Consider the following 18,522-nt stretch of genomic DNA (forward strand, 5'->3'; position numbering starts at 1 on the left):
AAAGGTATATCTCTGGCTTTCAACTACTGCTTGGTACCCACTGAGGGCAGGTGGGGACATAAACAGGAAGACTTGAGTTTTCTTCCCACTGTCAGGAAGGCTCTGAGCAGCTCACCCCCAATAAACACACTACAGTTCCGAGCTAGAGTATGACAAGCAATGCCTCTCCTCTGGGGCTTCATGCTTCCAAGTGAACTGGCTCCAAACTACAGGTGAGAGGCGTGGAAATGGTCTGAGGAGCCAGGTAACGGGGACAGGTAGAATCTGGTTACGGGAGCAATCAGAGCCAGTGGGCCCAAGGGGCCTCGGTACTCAACTCCTGCTTGTTATCATTCAAACTTCTCTGGAGCCTCTGAAGGAAGAACTACACTAGTGTGCCCTGCCGTATATACCCTCATCTCACAAATCAAAACTACAGTTGCTTGTTTATTGTTTTTCAAAACAAAAGGAGAAGGTCATTCCACATTCTAGTGGTGGAAAGCTGAGTAGATGTGGCTGATCTGGGCTGTCTCCCAGACTGTATCATGGAAGATCAGGTGCACATTGGGCTAGGCTGTTGCTCTGGCAGGGCTGGATGAACACTTCCATTAAGGCAGGCATCAGAACAGCTGCAGGCCAGTTTTGAGCCCAAGCAGCTGCCCCTGGCTCCAGAGAAGGCCCTCCAAGTTGCTGCTGCTGTTGCTGCAATTACCACTGCCGACACCACAATTTAGGCCCAGGGTGCTGCGGAGAGAGTGGGAGGTCAGTCAGGGAAGGATGCAGCTTTAGGCTCTGGACTAGCTAAAAGTGCTTGAGACGTGTGTGTCTGTGGGAAGGGCTTACTCTCTCCTGCCTAGCGTTATAAAGGGGAGATTGCAACAAATCTAAGAAGCGACTTCAGGTAGGGTCCCACCCTCCCCTAGGTGGTGAAGAAAGGAAATACGGAACTGTTCAATGAAGCATTACACAGAGCTCCAGTACATAAAAGTCCATGCAGAACCGTTTGGGCTGAGGCAAAAGAGGGATCCCACCCACGGGAAGACAATGAAAATGGCTGCCTTCCCAGGGCTTCTTTCCAAGGCTCTAGAGCTTGGAGGCCCAGGAGACTCTGGACTGGATCCCTCCCACATCTACTACATAGTTAAGGGGCCCAGATTTGCTCTATAGGGATAGGCCCAACTCCCATCCCACAACATTTAACACTGCTTAAGGGAGAAAACTGCCCTCTTTTCTCTCTGGCCCAGATCAGAATACTCTTGCTTCCTGCAGATCAAAGGTTCTTCCAGCTGGATGAGGTAACAGCTGAGCGCAAAGCTATCATCACTCCCCTCCGGCAGATCCATGGTTACACTCCTGCAGCTGAAAAAACCCTTTGAGATGATCTAGTCCCATCCCCTCCCATCACCCACCATTTTACAGACAAAGAAACTGAGGACTAGATACAAGAAAGGACCTTCCCAAGGCTACATAGCCAAGTCAGGGGTGGAGCTGAGACAAGGAGTGAGCATGCTCCACTCCACCAGAGGAAGCCTCTTTACTGTAGGTGCTCTAGGGCCTGAGTCAAATGAACTTCTCTCTTGATATAACAGCTCTAGCAGCCCACACTTCATCCTTAATAAACTGGTACTCATCCAGCCAGCTTTACACAAGACCTGGCTACTAGGGACTGAGAGGGGGAGTTTTTTAGACGTGTGAATCTCACTGCCAACTGGCCACTTTCCGATGCTCCCTAGCCTCAGACAGAGTCCATAGCATTGCCTTAGGCCTGGCCTGGGTATACAGCCCTTGGGTTCTACCACTTTCTCCCAGAATCAGATAAAAAGCGACCTGTCTGCTAGGGAACTGGCAAACAGCACAGAAATGGACTCTCAATTTCAGGGGCCTGCAGGGGTCTCTCTCTGGTACTCATTAGATTCTCCGGGTCACAATAGCCCAGTATTCTGGAATGTACAGGTCTGTGGTCGGGCCCCTTGGAGTTATTAGCACAGCCCCTCCTCAAGAGCTGCTGGTTCCTGGCTCCCTGATGACCCAACGGCTTGCACGCTTGAGACCCAAAAGTAAGTTTTGAGGGAAACCATAGAGCCCTATGCAGGCCTTGCTATCAAGATCGTGGGACAGTGCAGAAGGCCTACTGATGATTCTGTGTACCTTTGGACGAATTCCTTTCCCTTTCTGGGCCTGTTTTCTCATCAGGAATAGAAGGAAGCTCCGATAGAGCATCTGTTCTTGACCTTTTAACAATGGTGGACAATTTAGAAAATTCATTGAAAGCTCTGGACCCCTTTCCTCCCAAAATGCATGTGTGCACACACACACATACGCACACTCAACTACACACGCAAACTGAACTCAAACTGCAAGGGGTGCCAAGGCAGCCCCACGTAGCTACTTCACTGGTTCCGACTAAGGGCAAGCAGTCATATAAGGACCCATCCAGCCACTGTCTCCTCAGTCATGAACTTACCCACCCCCTTCATCTCCTTCCCTTCCTCCCACAAGCGGTAGACAAGGTGGTGAAAATCCTGTTGCCACGAGCACTCACCTACTCTTGCATGATGGGGGTTCCAGCCGCTGCTCTAGCACAGGCTGATCCAAAAGATACATGGTGTCGTAATTCTCCAGCATAAGCTCTGCTGGGTCCTCTGTCTGACCTGGCATGCGGCCTAAGGGGAATGTGTTCCACCGCACGTCTTCTGTAGAGCAAAGAAAGGTGGAAAGAGTAGTCTGATGAGCTGGTTCTCTAATCAGTGCAGAAGCCCGCCAACCCTGTCCATCCACCCGGCCCATTAGCCTATTCAATATGGTCTCTGTGTACCCTCAACTTCACTCTACTCACTTCTCAAGAGCATCTCTCCACCACAGCATTCCACCATGCATTTTTTTTTCTGTCTTTTTGAGACAGGGTCTCTCTATGCAGTTCAGGGTGGCCTTGAGCTCACTTTGTAGCCCAGGCCAGTTGGGAACTTGCAACAATTCTCCTGCCTCAGCCTCCCGAGTGCTGACATTACAGGCACACACCACTATGCCCAGCTGGTGTACCATGCATTTTTTGTGGCTTTTTTTCCTGTGTGTTTATACACACACAAGCATACAGGTACAAATAGTTTTTGTTCCCCTCCAACCTTCTCCCCGCATTTTCCCAGGCATGCCTCCACATAGACAATGACATCTTTAGATCTGAGTATACCACTGCCTGAACCTCCATCCCGTATTCCCTCCTGGAAGTCCCAGAATTCCTAAAGCATCCCCTCTCCAAACCCACCAAAACCTCAGAATATACAAATGACTTAGATTCCCCATACATTTATATACACAACTCTCTGATGTATTTGAAAGCACAACCATATCTCAGAATGGGAACTATCACAGAAGTAACCCGTTCTGCCTCCTCATTGCAAGGTTTTCATGCCCCCAGATGCACACACACAAGAACATCGTTTCCTTAAGGAAGGGCCTATTTACATATTCCACCCTCTACAGCCTCCTGGGCTACACTTGGAAATACAGACACTAATCCCTGTATTCAATGAATGTTCTCTGTTTCACTTCCTGACTTCCACACCGCTCATTCACAGGCATACAAACAAGACATCTTCTTGTCCCTATCTCCCCACATATGTGCACACACACACAGAAGGAGCAATGGCAAGGGAGGAGAGGGAAAAAATTAACACCCTAACCTCCCATCACCTTTCCTCAACACATACACACACACACACTCTCTCTCTCTCCACTCCACCTTGGGATGGACCATGACAGGCACTCTATCTCCCTGTCTTATCACTTTAAAACTCCCCACACAGTATTATAATATATTCCTTCTCCTCATCCCTATACGAATGCATCCATTGTTTTTAAGAACAACCTTCACTACTGAGTTCCTCAGATTCTGTTTCTGGCTTCCTGCATTCCCCTGGTATTCAAATAACCCTGTCATAATGTTCTGCGCATTGTGTGAAGCACTTACTGTGGACCAACTTTCTTCGCAACCCATAGAGAAGCCCCTCAACAGGGCCTGTCCCAAAATTGTGTACATGTGTCGAATGATTACACTGTAGTCCATAAATACAATTATGTATCAAGAAGATGGGCTAGAGGTGCAGCTCAGTTGTAGAGCAACTGCGTACCATGCCAAGGCCCTGGGTTCCATTCCCAGCACAGGGAAAAATAAAAGAATGGCTGTTCCTCTGCTTGTTCCTCTCTCCTCCTCTGGCTTTCCTGAAAGCATCTGTGCAATACCGTGCATTCCCCTATGATACAGAGATACCACAGGGGCCACTCTACTGATTGGCTCTGACGGTAATTTAACCATCCTCCCCATCATTAACACGCCCAACTCTGTGTACTTTACTGCTCCTGCCTCTTTAGCCTGAAACCCTTGTACGTGTCACTTCAGAGCCAGCAGGGACACACAGACCTTCATGAGTCTTAGTGACCTTGCTTACTCTTTCAAAAACATGTAACCACAAGTGCATGTACGCACAGCTATACTACAAGCTGCTTCACAGTGACTTCCTTCATTTCCCCTATTTTTCTCTTTCTCTCCTCGAACACAATTCTGCCTATGCCAATGTCCTTTCCTTTCAGTATTTAGAAAGATCTCCCAAAAGATCCTTCTCTGAAGAGATTTCTCTGTCACTGTGGCACAGTTTATCTAGCAAGCATAAATGTACCCCACACACACACACATAAATGTGCTCATCCACCCTTAACACTCCCACTTGGGGCCTTTATGCCTCTTAGCCCTCCCACGTCTGTCCATGCAACAGCAAAATAATCCCTCCCCATAAGCTCACTGATGACCTCCCCTCTGGTTCCATCTCACCGCCTACCACACTTACATGAGACTATTCTGTCCATCTTTATGGTCTGCCTCCCTCGAAGTTCCTGCTCCCCGACCTAAACGTGGGTACAATCCTATCATCACCATTCCCTGCACCCTCCCTTGGTTTTGATTTTTTGAACTTGTGTGAATACAGAAAACCCATACTACTCTACGTTCTCTTCTGATCTCACTTCCAAGTTCCTCTGACTCAGTGCCCTGGGTTCCTTCTAACACAGCCAGCCTCCAGGTGTACAGAGGAAGCACATGCAGAATCATATACGTACACTGCACATCTCACTTTTTCCTACTTTATAAAAAGGAATTCATTGAAAGAAAGTTTTGTGAGTTCCTTGTTTGTAAGAACCCTTTTTTGTCTATGTCTTGTACTCTGAGTAACTTTGAATGTGTTCTCTACTGATAATTGTGCACTTACATGCTCTATGCAAAGGGTAAGGAAAGCCACCTGTCATCCGTGTAACTGGCTGCCTCCCAGGCGCACCTCAATACTGGATACTTCCTTCCACTTTCCATCTCTTTCTACAGAGAAGGGAAGCCTCAACAGCCAGCCACCCAGACAAGAAATGGATGAAGAGAAAAAGTGAATACCAAGACCACTTACCTGAGCTAACTTGCCATGCAGAGCCCTCCAAAGCTCCTCTTTTATGGGACAGGAGCCTGGCATTCTCAATGGTAGGGGACTCAAGCACAGCAGAGAAAGGTCCTACTTCCATTCTGCCTTCCTCTTCCTCTTCCTCCTCCTCTTCATCATCGTCATCCTCATCATCTTCGTCATCCTCATCAGCATCTTTATCTTCCTCTTCCAAGTCATCATCTTCCTCTTCCTCCTCTCCCTCTGCCTGGTCTTGCTCGGCCTTTTTCTCCTCTTCTTCGTTACCATCATTAGGGCTGCCCTGCTCTCCCTGCTGCTGGGCCTTTCCTTCAGACCCACAGCTGGAATTAGCTGGTTTGAGGCCCCAGTAGAGGCTGTCCAGTGTGTATGGACACTTCTCAATGTGAGACACCTCTAAGCTCTCCTTCTGCAGGTTGTTTTCTCCATTCTGAGTATAAATGGAACAGATGCGCACCAACTTCTCCTGTTCCCCATCTGGCAGGACCTGTCCCATGGCTTTGAAGACACTGAGCAAAGGGAGGGACGGGGTAGGAAAGATTGAAAATTTCAAATCACTTCATACCCCAACACTCTAGCGTTTGAACTTGGTCTCTGAGCTTTTTACACCTGCCTCTGAAAGGCAGTACAATAGAGCAGACAAAACATAGGAACAACACAGCCATGGACTCAACGATCTCTGCAGTTCATCTCCGTTCCTCACTTCTACCGTCAGTAAAATGAGGATGATACTGGTACCTAATTTCTAGGGTTCCTGGGGTACATGAGAACACTCATATAGAATGCCTGGCACAGTGGCAGGCACACAGTGGGCATGCAATAAACGATAGCAATTAGTCTGCACTGAAACGCTAAGTTAACACACCAACCATCCAATAGGCCTGCAGGGCTGGAAATGAGAACGGCGGATCTCTGCCTTCTCTGGTCTAACTTTGCAATCTGTCCTGAGCTCCAAGGATGTGCCTAGAAGGGTGCTGGGGTACTGAGGTATAAAACACAGTATGATCCTTTTACAGGAGTAGCTGCAGACCAGTTTAGAATAGACGGGAGGAAAAAAGCAGTAGTTGACAAGACAAAGCAGAATGCAGAAGGGAGGCCCAATAGGCACCGTGGACGCACTGCGGGCTCTAAGGCGGCTGCGGGAGGCAGAGAGCACAAGGAGTGAGAAGAAACCGAGGGAGCGCTTTGTGCTGGAGGTGAGGCCCAGGAGGACCAGAGACGAGAGCAGGCACACCGTGCACATGGTAACGGTAGCCTGGCTAGAGGACAAGGCCTATGCCGAAGAGCCACGGCAGGAAAAGAAGACGGCTGGAAGTCTGGGTGTGTGCGTTGGGAGTTGGGTCACCTGGCAACTTTGAGCACAGGTGAAGGGCACTTCTGATCACCACAGTGACCACACGCAGGATTCCCTCGTGGAAGATGGCCGGGGCAGGGCAGCCTGGAGGCAGGGAGACCCGGGACGAACCTGCTTAAACATTTCAGGCTAGAGTCAGTGAGGGCTGACCCAGGGCACCGGCAGTAGAGATGGGAGGGAAAAGCTGTGAAGAACAGACAGACAAGCAGCAAGGCTTGGTGAGGACGGCAAGGGTTGAGCAGGGAGTTAAAGACGATGACATCACGCACACAACAGACAGTGCTAACAGCAAAACCAACAGCCAACAGATGCAGAGCGGCTGGGGAGGAAGAGGGCGAGCACGCTGCCTGGAGCCTCATGTCAGAACCTGGCACCCAGCAAGGCCAGGCACTGCTGGATGTGTGGACGGGGTGAAGGACGGCAAGTGCCCTGTAAATCATGCATGGTTGTTCAAAGAAGGACCATATGCCCAGTGGCTTGTTTTCTTTCTCTCAGTGCATGACCACACATCTTGGGGCAGGGCAGGGTGACAGTGACTCAAAATGGGGATGAGGAAACCCTCTCTGTGGGGGTAATTTCATATTCCAAGAGGACACTGGTTCAAACTGAACTGGATATTGGCCGGCTGGGGGAAGCTCTTGAAGTGTCCAACTTTATTAGAGGAAAAGCTAGACAGAAACTCTCTGCCCTCTCACCGTGGTTCATTAGTGTGATTAATAATAAATAACCCCAGGGACCTGATACTAGAAGTTACCTTATCACCACTGTTCATTACTGCCCACCCGCCTTTTTTTTTTTTTTTTTTTTTGTTTCTTTCAGAGACAGGGTCTCACTACGCAGTTCAGGCTGGCCTTGAGCTCACTTTGTAGCCCAGGCTGGCTTTGAACTTGCAACGATCCTCCTGCCTCAGCCTCCCAAGTGCTGCAATTACAGGCGTGTGCCGCCACACCCGGCCCACCCACTATCTTTGGTTGTCTAGTCTGGCCACTAAGATGGAAAAATAAAATATATAAAAAATATAAAATATATTTTCTTCTTTGGGTATGCTTGGTCACAGCTCAGGACTGAGAAGTTGACAGTTTCAGGCTGGTAAAAAGGTGGCAGACAATGCACTCAGGGGACCTGGGTTGACCCCTGTCTTGTTGTCAATAAACCGTGTGACTTTTGCATTAAGTCACTTCATTCCTCAGAGCCTTAATGTCTTATCTGCCAAAGGATATCATACCTCCACTTCCCAAGATTGCTGTGTAAAATAACTTATACCCCCCAAAAACCACAGCACCATGTCTGACACTTAATTGCCAGTGGTATCTTTTATTTTTTCTGAGGAAAACAGAAACCAAGTTCTGCTTTCATCTAGTAGCAAATGCTTTCTGAGACAGTATACTCTAGTGGAACACTATGGAAGAACAGAGTACTGAAGGCAAGCTCTGTGGATTCTGGCCTCAGCTCTGACTTGCAGCGTAATACCTGGGCACATGCTCTCTATGGCCCTCTCTGTGGAAAGAGGTGGTTAGGACTAAATTCACTGATTATCTGGGAAATGCAGGATGTGCGCACAAGGATTCATACCCAAGTGAGCCGCTGTTACTGCTGGTATGTGTCACATCCCTCTGGTATGCCTGGGTTGGGAGAAGATCTCTGTGGTCCAGACTTGCCCGATACCAGCAGCTTCCACTGTGTAGGCACTCAGGGTTGGAAAGTACCTTGAAAGCCACCTATCCAAACCTCTCCATGCTGCTCCTTTTACTTCCCCTTCCCAGTGCACACGTCATGTTCCTTCTGAACTCTGAAACTTTGTTATTTCTCCTGCATGAATTTTTCGGATGCCTCATCTGTAACATTCTCCCTGACTCTTCCAGGCCCTTTTGGTTCTCCTCCCAGTTTCTCACGTCCACCATGTCACTTCTAGAGTACACATATCTGGTTATGTGGTTGTTTGGCTCAGTCCCTTCTCCTGGAGGTCTTGCTTTCGCTGACTTTGCCTACAAGGCCATATTTTTGATCTTATAAACCCTATTGTGCCTCAAAAGAAATAAGGACTCAGGAAAGACTTCCAGATTCAATAGGTAGTCAGGACTAAAGAGAGCCTTCGCATCCCATTTCCACAATTCACTCCTCCTTCCTCAAGCACGGAGTCAGCTCCCGCCAAGGACAGGGCTGCTGGCAACGAGACCGCAGAGCACAGTTGAGTTCACTGATGTTTACTGAGGCTGTCTGGATTCGTGTGGTGTGCTAGGCACAGAGAGCTAATGCACAGCCACTGCCCTTGAGAAAAGCTTAGTCTGACAGAGGGAACGTAAACACTGGGGGAAGGAGAATGGAAACACAAAATCTCAGATTTGAGAAGTACTCTGGAGTCAGTAGGAAGGGTAGATGGTGCTGCCACCAGGTGACATAGGACAGAGGAAGACCATTTTGGAGTTGGGGTGGGAAGTATGATCAATTTTCTTATGGTTATAGGAAGGTGCTTGTAAATCATCCCAAGTAGAGATGTCTGGCATGCAGTTGAGTACAGGAAGCTGAACCGTGGAGGAAAAGCCCGGGGTACGTAGTGACCTGGGCCTCTGCACTTTACAGTAACTAGTAATAAGCACAGGCATTTCTAGGAGGGAGTGGTAAACACCATAAATGCAGCAGGCACAGCGAGTAGTAAGGGTCCACTGGATTTGGTAATCAGGTCAAAGTAGCTCTGGGAGTGAGCACCAAATTGCAATAGGTTGAGGAGTAAGAGGGGAGCGAGAAAACTGAGACTGCCGAGTAAGGACTACTCTTTTGAGATGGCAGGGGAAGGAGTAATAAGCTTATAATAACCTAACAGAATTGTAGGGTCAAAGCAGATTTTTGTTATGCTGTTGTTACTGTTGTTTTAAGACGAGAAAAACACAACACATTCGTAAGTTGAAGAGTAAGAGCCAGCCGAGCAAGGGAGTGGCTGGGAGGAGGGTGGCAGAGCATACGAAGAGGAGCAGGCTTTGAGGAGGGGCAATGCCTCCTCATCCTGAGATTGGCGAGAAGGCTGACTGCAGCTGCAGGTCAGTTCTCGGGGGCTGGACCTCAGGTTAAGGGAGCCCTGTTGGATGCCTCCATGTGCTCGAGCAAGCTAGGGTGAAATAGGCGAGGAAGAGGGGCTTGAGGTGAGTGGTAAGGGTTTCGAGTTGTCAGGGAACGAGAGAGAAAGTGGTCAGAAAACAAGCAAGAGTTCAGACAAGCAGAAGTGAGGCCTAGCCCGAGATTAAAAATCATACGTCTGCAGTAGTCGCAATCCTCAGGGCTATGTGGTTTTCTCCAGCAGAGCTCAGCTACCGGGGCTGAGGAGCGAGGGAATCAGAGTGGGGCAGATCAATCCCAGCTTGGGAGTTTACAAGTCAGACACAGCCAAAGGATGAACAGAGCTGACGGTGCTGATGAGTGGCTAAAGTAATCAACCACAGACAGGACTGAGCAGGATCAAGGTCAAGGGAGGGCGGAGATGGAGGGATGGAGGTCCGGATACAGGCAAAGAGCAGGTGTCATGAGATGCGAGGGTGGGAACTAGAAGGACTAGAGATGGGATGCTCAGATGTCAGCTTTCAAATGTGGAACAGCTGAGTGATGGAAATGGATTGCTGACGGTAGTACAAAACGAAAGTCACTGGAGTTGATGAGCTGCAGTGTCAGGTGGGTCACCCAACTGAAAGAGGTAATGCTTCAGAAAGCAGAATGAGAATTAGGCGCTGGAGGCTTTCATGAGAATGAGGGAAGTGGCTTGGGGTCAGGAAATGATAGAGAAAAGGAAAGGGAGAGAACAAGTATTTATAGGAACCAGTGCAATGTTCAGTTTGATCATAGAACCCAGGGCAAACTGGGTGAAAGGCGAGATACAGGATGTCTGGTTATCCTGACAGGTAGGGCCAGAATCCGAAAGACTTTTGACCGTCAGGCTAAGAAGCCTTAACTTCACCAGGAAGGCAATAGGGAGCTGCTGGCTGAAGGCCATGGGACAACTATCAAAGGTATACTTTGGGAAGATAATACAGACAGCACCGGCCTTTGAGTCATTAGACCTGGGTTCAATAATAAACAGCAGCTACCGTTCATTACACACTTACTCGTGCAGGCCCCTGTGCTAAGCATTCTCACACTGGATTCACTTCAGCCAGGTGTTAAGCCGTATGATCTTAGGTGAGGATATACTATCTCTCGCCTCTCTGGCCTCTGTTCTCCCATCTGTTAGTAGGAGACTGAGCTAGATGTTCTTGAAAGGTCCTTCCAACTCAGCCATTCTAAGGCTGTGTAGCCCTGAAGCTTGCAGGGCTCACCCTCTTACCAGATGGAATTTAAAAGACTTACAGCTGAAGGAGTTGGGGGCTGGCCCAGCAAGGTGAGCCCAAGCAGGACTCAACCACCTGGGGCCAGTCAAGGGAGGCAGAGCAGTTGAATAGCCTCCAGCTTCTTCTTGCTTCCCACTGGCTTGCAGAAAATCGATGAGCATTCGGTCCTAAGAGAGAAAAGAGGCCCTGAGGATAAGAAATCAGGGAGACCCCACCCAGTTTTTTACATTGACAGGTTTGGCCCTATCCTGCCCCATTCCAGCTGACTGACCACCCTATACTTCCCAACTGCCTAGAGCATGCAGGACACTTTGCCCCACCCTACTTTAGTTGGCTCTGACAACAAGAAAAAGGCAGCTTTGACATCGATGCCCTCCGGGCTCTCCTGGACAGAAGTAAATCTTTCTGTGTTTTGTTTTGCTTTTGTTTGTCTGTTTTATCTTTTTTGGGACAGGGTTTCACTATGCAGTTCAGGCTGGCCTTCAACTCACAGCATCCTCCTGCCTCAGCCTCCTGGCTCAGCCTCCGGAGTGCTGGGATTACAGGCTTGCGCCAAAACCTAAATCTTGAGCTGTGAATATCGGTAAAGTCCAGTCTGGGCTGCATTAGGCCCTGGGGCTAGGGCTAGTCTCCCTCACCAGACTTAGTGTTGGCCACGATCAGTTCAACAGTCCATCTAAGGGTGTAGGTGGGCCGGATCCCACTGCCCCCCAAGGCTGGCAGCTCAGAGAACATCCTCTCCAGCAGGGCCTGCGTGAAGGTCTGGGAGTGCAGGCCCCTAAGCAGGGGCTGCCAGAACTGACAGAACGGCTTTGGTACCAAGACGTCATTCAAATCCACGTTTTCTGTTTTGTGACGGAGGGAAGGTAAGGGAAGGATGGAGAAAAAGAGAAAACGGATGGGGGCACAAGCCCCACCAACAATAAAACCGACACCGCAGAACAGGAAGGAAGAGAACAGAAGAGAAAGAGAAACCAGTTAGTATTGGGCAGCCAACAACTGACTCAAATAAAGTATAAAATGAAAAGAGCTCTGGTTCTAGCTTCAACTTTTGTCAATAACTCACTGTGTGACTTTGGATCAGTACCTTCCCCTCTCTGGGCCTCAGTATGATCATCTGTAACATGAGGATGTTGGACTACATGACCTCACAAGGCCCTTCCAGTGCAGTTGTTCTAGCTCTCTAGCTAGAGGCTAAATCACAATTAAAATGGCACAATAACGGCATTGAGACTCCCCCAACCCTACCCAACCCTACCCACCCCACGCCACCCAATTATAGGTCACCTAAGGATGGCCGCACAACTGCGTATCAGTAAGGCTACTTGTTCTAATCGGCCAGCAGGGTTAGAGGGCTTCCACCCTTGACCCAGGGCTCCCCAGACCACCTCTGGTATTCCCACCCAGTAAACACAGAACCCCTAGGTTTCAAGGAGCCCCTAAAACCCTACCTTCATATTTGATCTGCAAAGCTGCCAACTGCTCAGATGTGGGAATGAGAAAGCCATCATCCAGAAAAGCATCCAGCACAGCAGTCCTATAATAAGAGGACACTAGTTTAGCTGGGCATGGTGATTGACGTCTGTAGTCCCAGCTATTCAGGCGGATGAGACAGGAGGACTGCTTTGAGTCTAGGAGTTCAGGGCCATCCTGGGCAACACACTAAGACTTTATCTGAAAAAAAGGCCATCTCCAAATACACTGAATTGGTCTATTAGTTCCAGCTGAAAAGACTCGAGGAGGGGGCTCAGGTTTGTCTCAGTGATCAGTACTAGCTTGATCACCAGTACTACAAAAAATAAAGACACTAGTTTAGCAAACTGGACCTGATAGAAGATTCTCTATTCCCCTACCCACCTCCAAAGCAGTTAATGTCTCTAGTTCAAGTGGCCAAAGCAGCCTAGCAGAAGGTCGGGCAAGTGACAGTTGATCTTGGGCTTTAGCCTCCTGGAACAGGGGCTGAGCCAGAGGACGGGATCAGTGGGTTTTTAACATACATTTACCAAGCATGTGATGAACTAAAGCCCCGAATGTGGGCCATAGTGGCTGAATATGCCTCAAAACACAGACAGAATGAAAGTCTGAGGCCCACAGAAGAGTTAAATGCCTAGGGTCATGGGCAAGAACTTTCAGATTTCAGTTCCTGCAGTCTTTTTGTCTCTCTTGCTTCTAACCATTACCCAGTCCCCTACACTGTCCCCTGCTTCCATAGCTGCTTTCTTTGAGATCCTAGTAGAAATCTTGGGAACTCAATTTCTTGCCCTAACATGATTCATAGACCTTCTTCCTAGGGACTTAAAGAACTCAAAACAAAATTAGAGAGGTTGAAGTAGACTATGTGGGTAATCTCTCATTCCCATCTAACTCAAAACTAAGCCAGCAACAGTAAACTGATCCCTCCAGAGCTAGTACCTCCCAAGAGACTCTCCTAGCTGATCACACCCACAGGAAGAAAGAGTTCTGAAAGTATCCCAGTGCCTGAAGGGTTGACACTATACTCAGGTTCCTTCCTGCAGCAGACCAAGTTTGAAGAGAAAACAGTTATCTCATGTCAGTATCTCAGAATACTTCATGCAGTCTACCAGGTGCTGGCGCAGCACTACCAGGCAGGAATTACAATCTAGGTGCATACGGATGGTTGTCCCGCCATGACCCACCCCTTTGCTAAAGGGTACGGTTAAGAAATATTGGCTGGGAGACCGAGAAAACACCTTTGGAACTAGTCTTAGCTTAAGAATAACGAGAAATCTCTAGGTCCATCCCAGCCTACACTCAGAGAACTTGATCTCCAGTAGCCAGGCACTAAGAAGGCACTATGCCTGTCCCAACTCACTACCTAAGGAATGCTCACAGCCTACAACAGCAGTTTCAAAGCACAGACTAGTGTGCCTACCACACATCTTCTGCCTCAGACTTGGGTCCATGGCTAGGCAGCAAGGTGTTAAGAGTTCTGAGCTTTTCCTATCTGCCGAGAGTGTCACATCACTCCCGACAGGAAAAAACCTGGCCAGACAATATATGACTAGGGTAGATGACAATGGCCATTCCTAGCGGAAGCCATTCTAGTGACTCACAGTAAGCAACTCCCACCTGATAGCTGGCAGAGGCAGGGACAGAAGGTCAGGCAGAACACAGGGTCACCATGTAGGGGACCAGCATTATCCTGGATTTCCTACACCACAGGTTGGTAAACTAGGACAAGGAAACCTATTTCAATAGGGCTGCTACCGTCCTCCCTAGACAGAAGGCACCCCAATTACCTACTTACATACCTGTTCTCCCAAGCAATGCCCTTGAGCTCTGTCAAGATGCTTTCTACACGTGGAGATAGATTATTCCACATCTTAATGGCCTGCGGTAAATGCTTAAATTTCTCCAGCACCTGCCAGTATAAAGCACCCCATCAGAAGGCTGGTTTAGCCACACAACCCACTCCCAACCCTCCAGAATCTCTTCCCACAGAACTTCAGGACTGCCCTCTGGGGGACAGGGCACTGCATGCAGGGATGGGCCCATAACTCCCCTGTTGGCCCTGCAACCAAAAATACAACAAACAAGAAAACCCTTCAAATAACAGACCTTCTTCTCCTCCTGCCTCTGTCCCTCCCCGGATTTCCCTATTATTAGACACATCCATGCTAAGAAGTTCAGTAAGAACATTTAGTTGGAGATGGACAGAGCTGTTTGGGACAAAAGGTGAGAGTAAGGGGAAGCAATGGCTTATGAAAGGGAATCAGAGGACCTAAGTTCTTACCTTGGTTCTTTCACGGACTATGTACGTGACCTTGAGTCTGTGCCCTCACTCACCTACAGCTTCAATTTCTTTGTATGTGAATGGAGAGAGTTAAGCTAAACAGTTTCTAAGCTACCTCCTTACTGAAACTGCACTACTCCAGCTCACCTGATCTAGGGAAGGTCCTGCGCCCCACTTGCTGGTTGGATGTGGAACTGAAGGGTTCTGTAACTACCCATTCCCAGTTGTTCTCTATCACCCATGGAGAGATTATCCACAAACTTCACCATCCGCTCCCTGCCATCAGTGTGGAGGACCACCCACTTGGACTCTGCTCCTCTGGTCTCCTTCCTAGTATCCCCCATCTTTCTGAGAAGTTCCCTCATGCTTTATCACTTTCCTTTCGAATTCCTTCTCAAAACTTCTCTCAGGAAGCTGGCAAGAGAAGAAATGGCTGGGGCAAGTGAGAACATGTCAGGTCTAGGGTACTTACCTTAAATTGCTCCTCTTCATATGATACTAGCAATTCTCGGGCTCTTTCTAAAAACAGAACAGGGAGACAGAGAGGATGGCCAACCCAGCTCATGACATCTCCTGGGATTCTGAGATCCCCTCACTTTTTAATCTGAGGGGTCCTAAGTTGAAAACTAAAATTCTTTCCCCATGTACTTCACAGAGACCAAGCAAGACGGTTTGTGAGGCAAATGTCATAACCACAATACCATGGAAACTAGTCAAGATGGTTTACAAGCCAAAAAACACCACAGTCGCAGAGGAGATGCTGAGCCAGGGAAATAACCAACACTAACCCTAAGGCGGAGCATTCCACATGTATGGTTCCCTCTTTGCCACCATAGATACCTACCATACAACTCCTTATGTCGCTGAGCCTTTTCCCATTGAGAATCTACCTCTTCATTGCCTTTATTGTCTCCATCAGCTTTGACATCCAATTCTGTATCTTGCCCATGCTCCTGAGGCTCTGGTCTCTGTTCTGTGATGTCATCAACCCCAATGTTCTTATCTTCCTCTTGGTCTTCTTCTATGTCTGCCTTCTCCTCTTCCAACTCCCAACTGTCTCTCAGGCTGTTCTCCAGTTGGTGGCACCAGTAGGTCTTCTGGAGCCAATCCAGGACAAAGTAGCAGCCTAAAAAGGGTAAGGAAGGAAAGCAGTGCCACAGGAACCCCCACAGGCAAACAGCTAACAGGTCCTCAGCTCTCTGGACCGCCTCATCTTGAGAGCATCATGGAAAGAACCCTAAGGAAGAGGTTTGGCTCCAAGGCTCAAATCTCACATACAGACACAGTCACTCTCACTCTGTGTTATCCCCATGTTTTGCTTTCTCATATTTACCAGAACCTTTCCTAGAAAAACTCTGCACAGGACTTAGATAAGATGCCAAAAATATACCAAGTGGGAGAAGTGAGACCCAGCCCCACTAGTTTGTTACACGGCCTTGGCCAATTCTCTTTCCTTTTTAAGTCCTCAGTTTCCCTATTACAAAGCTAAGGTTAAATTAGGGGTTCTTAACTGAGATGGAAGTCTAAACAACTCCTGGGTTATGAAAGTTTTAACAGTTCATATCTCTCAACTTACTCCTCCTGCCCCTGCTAGGATGTGGCTAATGAGAAACCACCTCAGGAGCAAAATTTAAGAGGAGGCCAAAAAACTGTAATCAAGGTATCAAAGCAGGATCAGAATAGTTCCCTAGCAAGTCATATGTGAGCCTGAAACAAAAAAATTCAGTAATGTTCATCCTTTGCTTTTTCTTTTTTTTTTTGGTTCATCATAGCTTTATCCACATTAAAATGCTATTAATCATGATCACTGAACTTGTGCTACCCCCTTAAGTTTTGCACCCAAGGTAAGTCTCTCACTTGCTTCACTGTAGTGCCTGCCCTGAATAAGCTCCTTCCTACCCAACTATCCCAAATGTCATGCAGCCAGGCCTTACCTGTAACAGGTACAATCCTAGGGGACTTACCTCTGCGACAGTCATTTATATGGGGCATTTTCTTGTGTGTCAACTCATGACGAAGTTCAACAATCCAATCTGGAATGTTCACCTGATGGGGGGAGATGGATATAGAAATTAGCAAATATTAAAGCTGGAAGAGACCCAGAAACAAATTATCCTGACCATTCCCTCTATTTTACAGATAGAGAAACTGAAGTCCTGAGAGAAGAGTCCAGCCTTACTGACAGGGCACAGATAAAAACCCAACCTCCTGTTTATTTTTTAGTCTTTAGTAGAGGTAGTCTTAAAAGTCAGGAAAGGTACTCACCTTCCCCAACCACCAACCACTCACCAGTAGGAGAGTGAATTAGCATTAGCACTCTCTTCTTCAGCCTCTTTCTGCCCCTTCTCTCTTCCTGGGTCCCCTTACCCTTCTTTTCCTCCCCTACCTCCTCCAGTAAACGTCTCTACATGACTGAGAACAAACCTGAACCTGCCGTCTGAACCTCACTCATTCAGGACAGGAGCCCCTGGCATCTTCACGCTCCTTAGCTGAGCTATCTGCTCCCTCTGACTATCAGCTCCCAAAGAGTAGGCAATATGACTGCTACCTCTTTCCTGTCCCCAAAGGGTGGTACATTTGGGCTCTTCAGCTTCACTGGGCCATTCCCAGCAAGTTAGGCTCACCAAGTCTTCTGAGATACAAGTCATGAAGAGTAAGAGAACAAACCTGCTTTGTTTAAGTTGAAAGCAGAAGCTCTGGGGTTCTTGCAGGTCTTGGCTAGCAGTGACGGGATGAGCTACTCTGACTGTGTGCACAACTTACCCCATTCCCCATTTAAGAAGCTTTCCTGGAGAGAATCAAGCAAGGCCATTTTATCTTACGTACCTCCTGAGCCAGGAACTTGAGTGAGAGCTTGGTAAACTTTGTCCTCCTTTCAGAGATAAGATTCACAAACCTGGTATGGGGGAAGAAGTAAGTTGCACAGCCCAAGGGACAGTTTTGCTCAAAACACCAAGTTACTGAAATCTTGCATTTTTACAATCTTTCCACTGACTTTCCTGTTTTTATGGTTGACATCAACCAGAAAGGGACAGTTCCATCCATGCCAACATTTGCTGAGTCTACTCTGTACTAATGCCATACAGATGAATTAGACACTGCCATGGCTTGACAAGTTCAGTCTAAGACAAATAATGATAAAACAGGTTGTACTAGTACATAATATGTTATAGAAGCTAGAGCAAAGGACTATACTAGATTACATGGGGAGCACAGCCAAATGATGGAAAAGGTAAAAGAAGAAAGGTAGGATCTCAAGGCAGGCATCGCGTTAATATGAGTTGAGAAAAGGCTTTGACATATGCGAAAACTCAGTAGCAAACTTTTTCCTGATGTGTATGGGACAGCTATAACTACTATGAGTCACTTTGTAAGTCAGGAACTCCCAGCCCATGACTTCACTTTCATAACTCGGCAACCTTTCAGTGTTCATGGAGAGAAAATGGAAAAGAGTTGGGCTAGGTGTAGATGGAATACAGTTGGAAAATCCAAACTAAAACACATCCAAGGGCAATGAACCACTCAGAAAAGTTCCTCCGGATGAGGAGTAAAAGGGGGGAAAAAAAAAAAAGACTGCCAAAGTTGTAGGACACCCAACTGAGATCACCTGGTCTGAATCCTTCCCACTTTGCCACACACATACATTGTAAAAGGGAGAAAAAATGGAAG

The 18,522-nt window shown here is 47.9% G+C and overlaps 1 protein-coding gene across 14 annotated transcripts in view; it reads right to left on the minus strand.

Annotated features, from left to right (window-relative positions):
* The window catches only part of Las1l (LAS1-like, ribosome biogenesis factor), a 45,435-nt gene that overhangs the window by 25,506 nt on the left and 1,407 nt on the right, over positions 1 to 18,522 (minus strand). For 3 of the 14 annotated variants that reach the window (XM_013502841.1, XM_013502843.1, XM_013502842.1), the window contains exons 3-13: positions 17,680 to 17,749; positions 16,818 to 16,899; positions 15,698 to 15,979; positions 15,326 to 15,372; positions 14,372 to 14,481; positions 12,551 to 12,636; positions 12,166 to 12,216; positions 11,738 to 12,028; positions 11,119 to 11,266; positions 5,424 to 5,941; positions 2,522 to 2,672 (exon numbers count right to left, since the gene is read on the minus strand). In XM_013502841.1, the coding sequence (XP_013358295.1) occupies positions 2,522 to 2,672; positions 5,424 to 5,941; positions 11,119 to 11,266; positions 11,738 to 12,028; positions 12,166 to 12,216; positions 12,551 to 12,636; positions 14,372 to 14,481; positions 15,326 to 15,372; positions 15,698 to 15,979; positions 16,818 to 16,899; positions 17,680 to 17,749 (1,836 nt within the window). Of the gene's footprint in view, positions 1 to 406; positions 724 to 1,202; positions 1,339 to 2,127; positions 2,211 to 2,521; positions 2,673 to 5,423; positions 5,942 to 11,118; positions 11,267 to 11,737; positions 12,029 to 12,165; positions 12,217 to 12,550; positions 12,637 to 14,371; positions 14,482 to 15,325; positions 15,373 to 15,697; positions 15,980 to 16,817; positions 16,900 to 17,679; positions 17,750 to 18,522 lie in introns of those variants that run through there. The other 11 variants (XM_013502835.1, XM_013502834.1, XM_013502840.1 and 8 more) reach the window with 11 other exon arrangements.

The sequence above is a fragment of the Chinchilla lanigera genome, unplaced genomic scaffold (genome assembly GCF_000276665.1).
Source record: "Chinchilla lanigera isolate Chin_1 unplaced genomic scaffold, ChiLan1.0 scaffold00074, whole genome shotgun sequence".
Classification (NCBI taxonomy): Eukaryota; Metazoa; Chordata; class Mammalia; order Rodentia; family Chinchillidae; genus Chinchilla; species Chinchilla lanigera.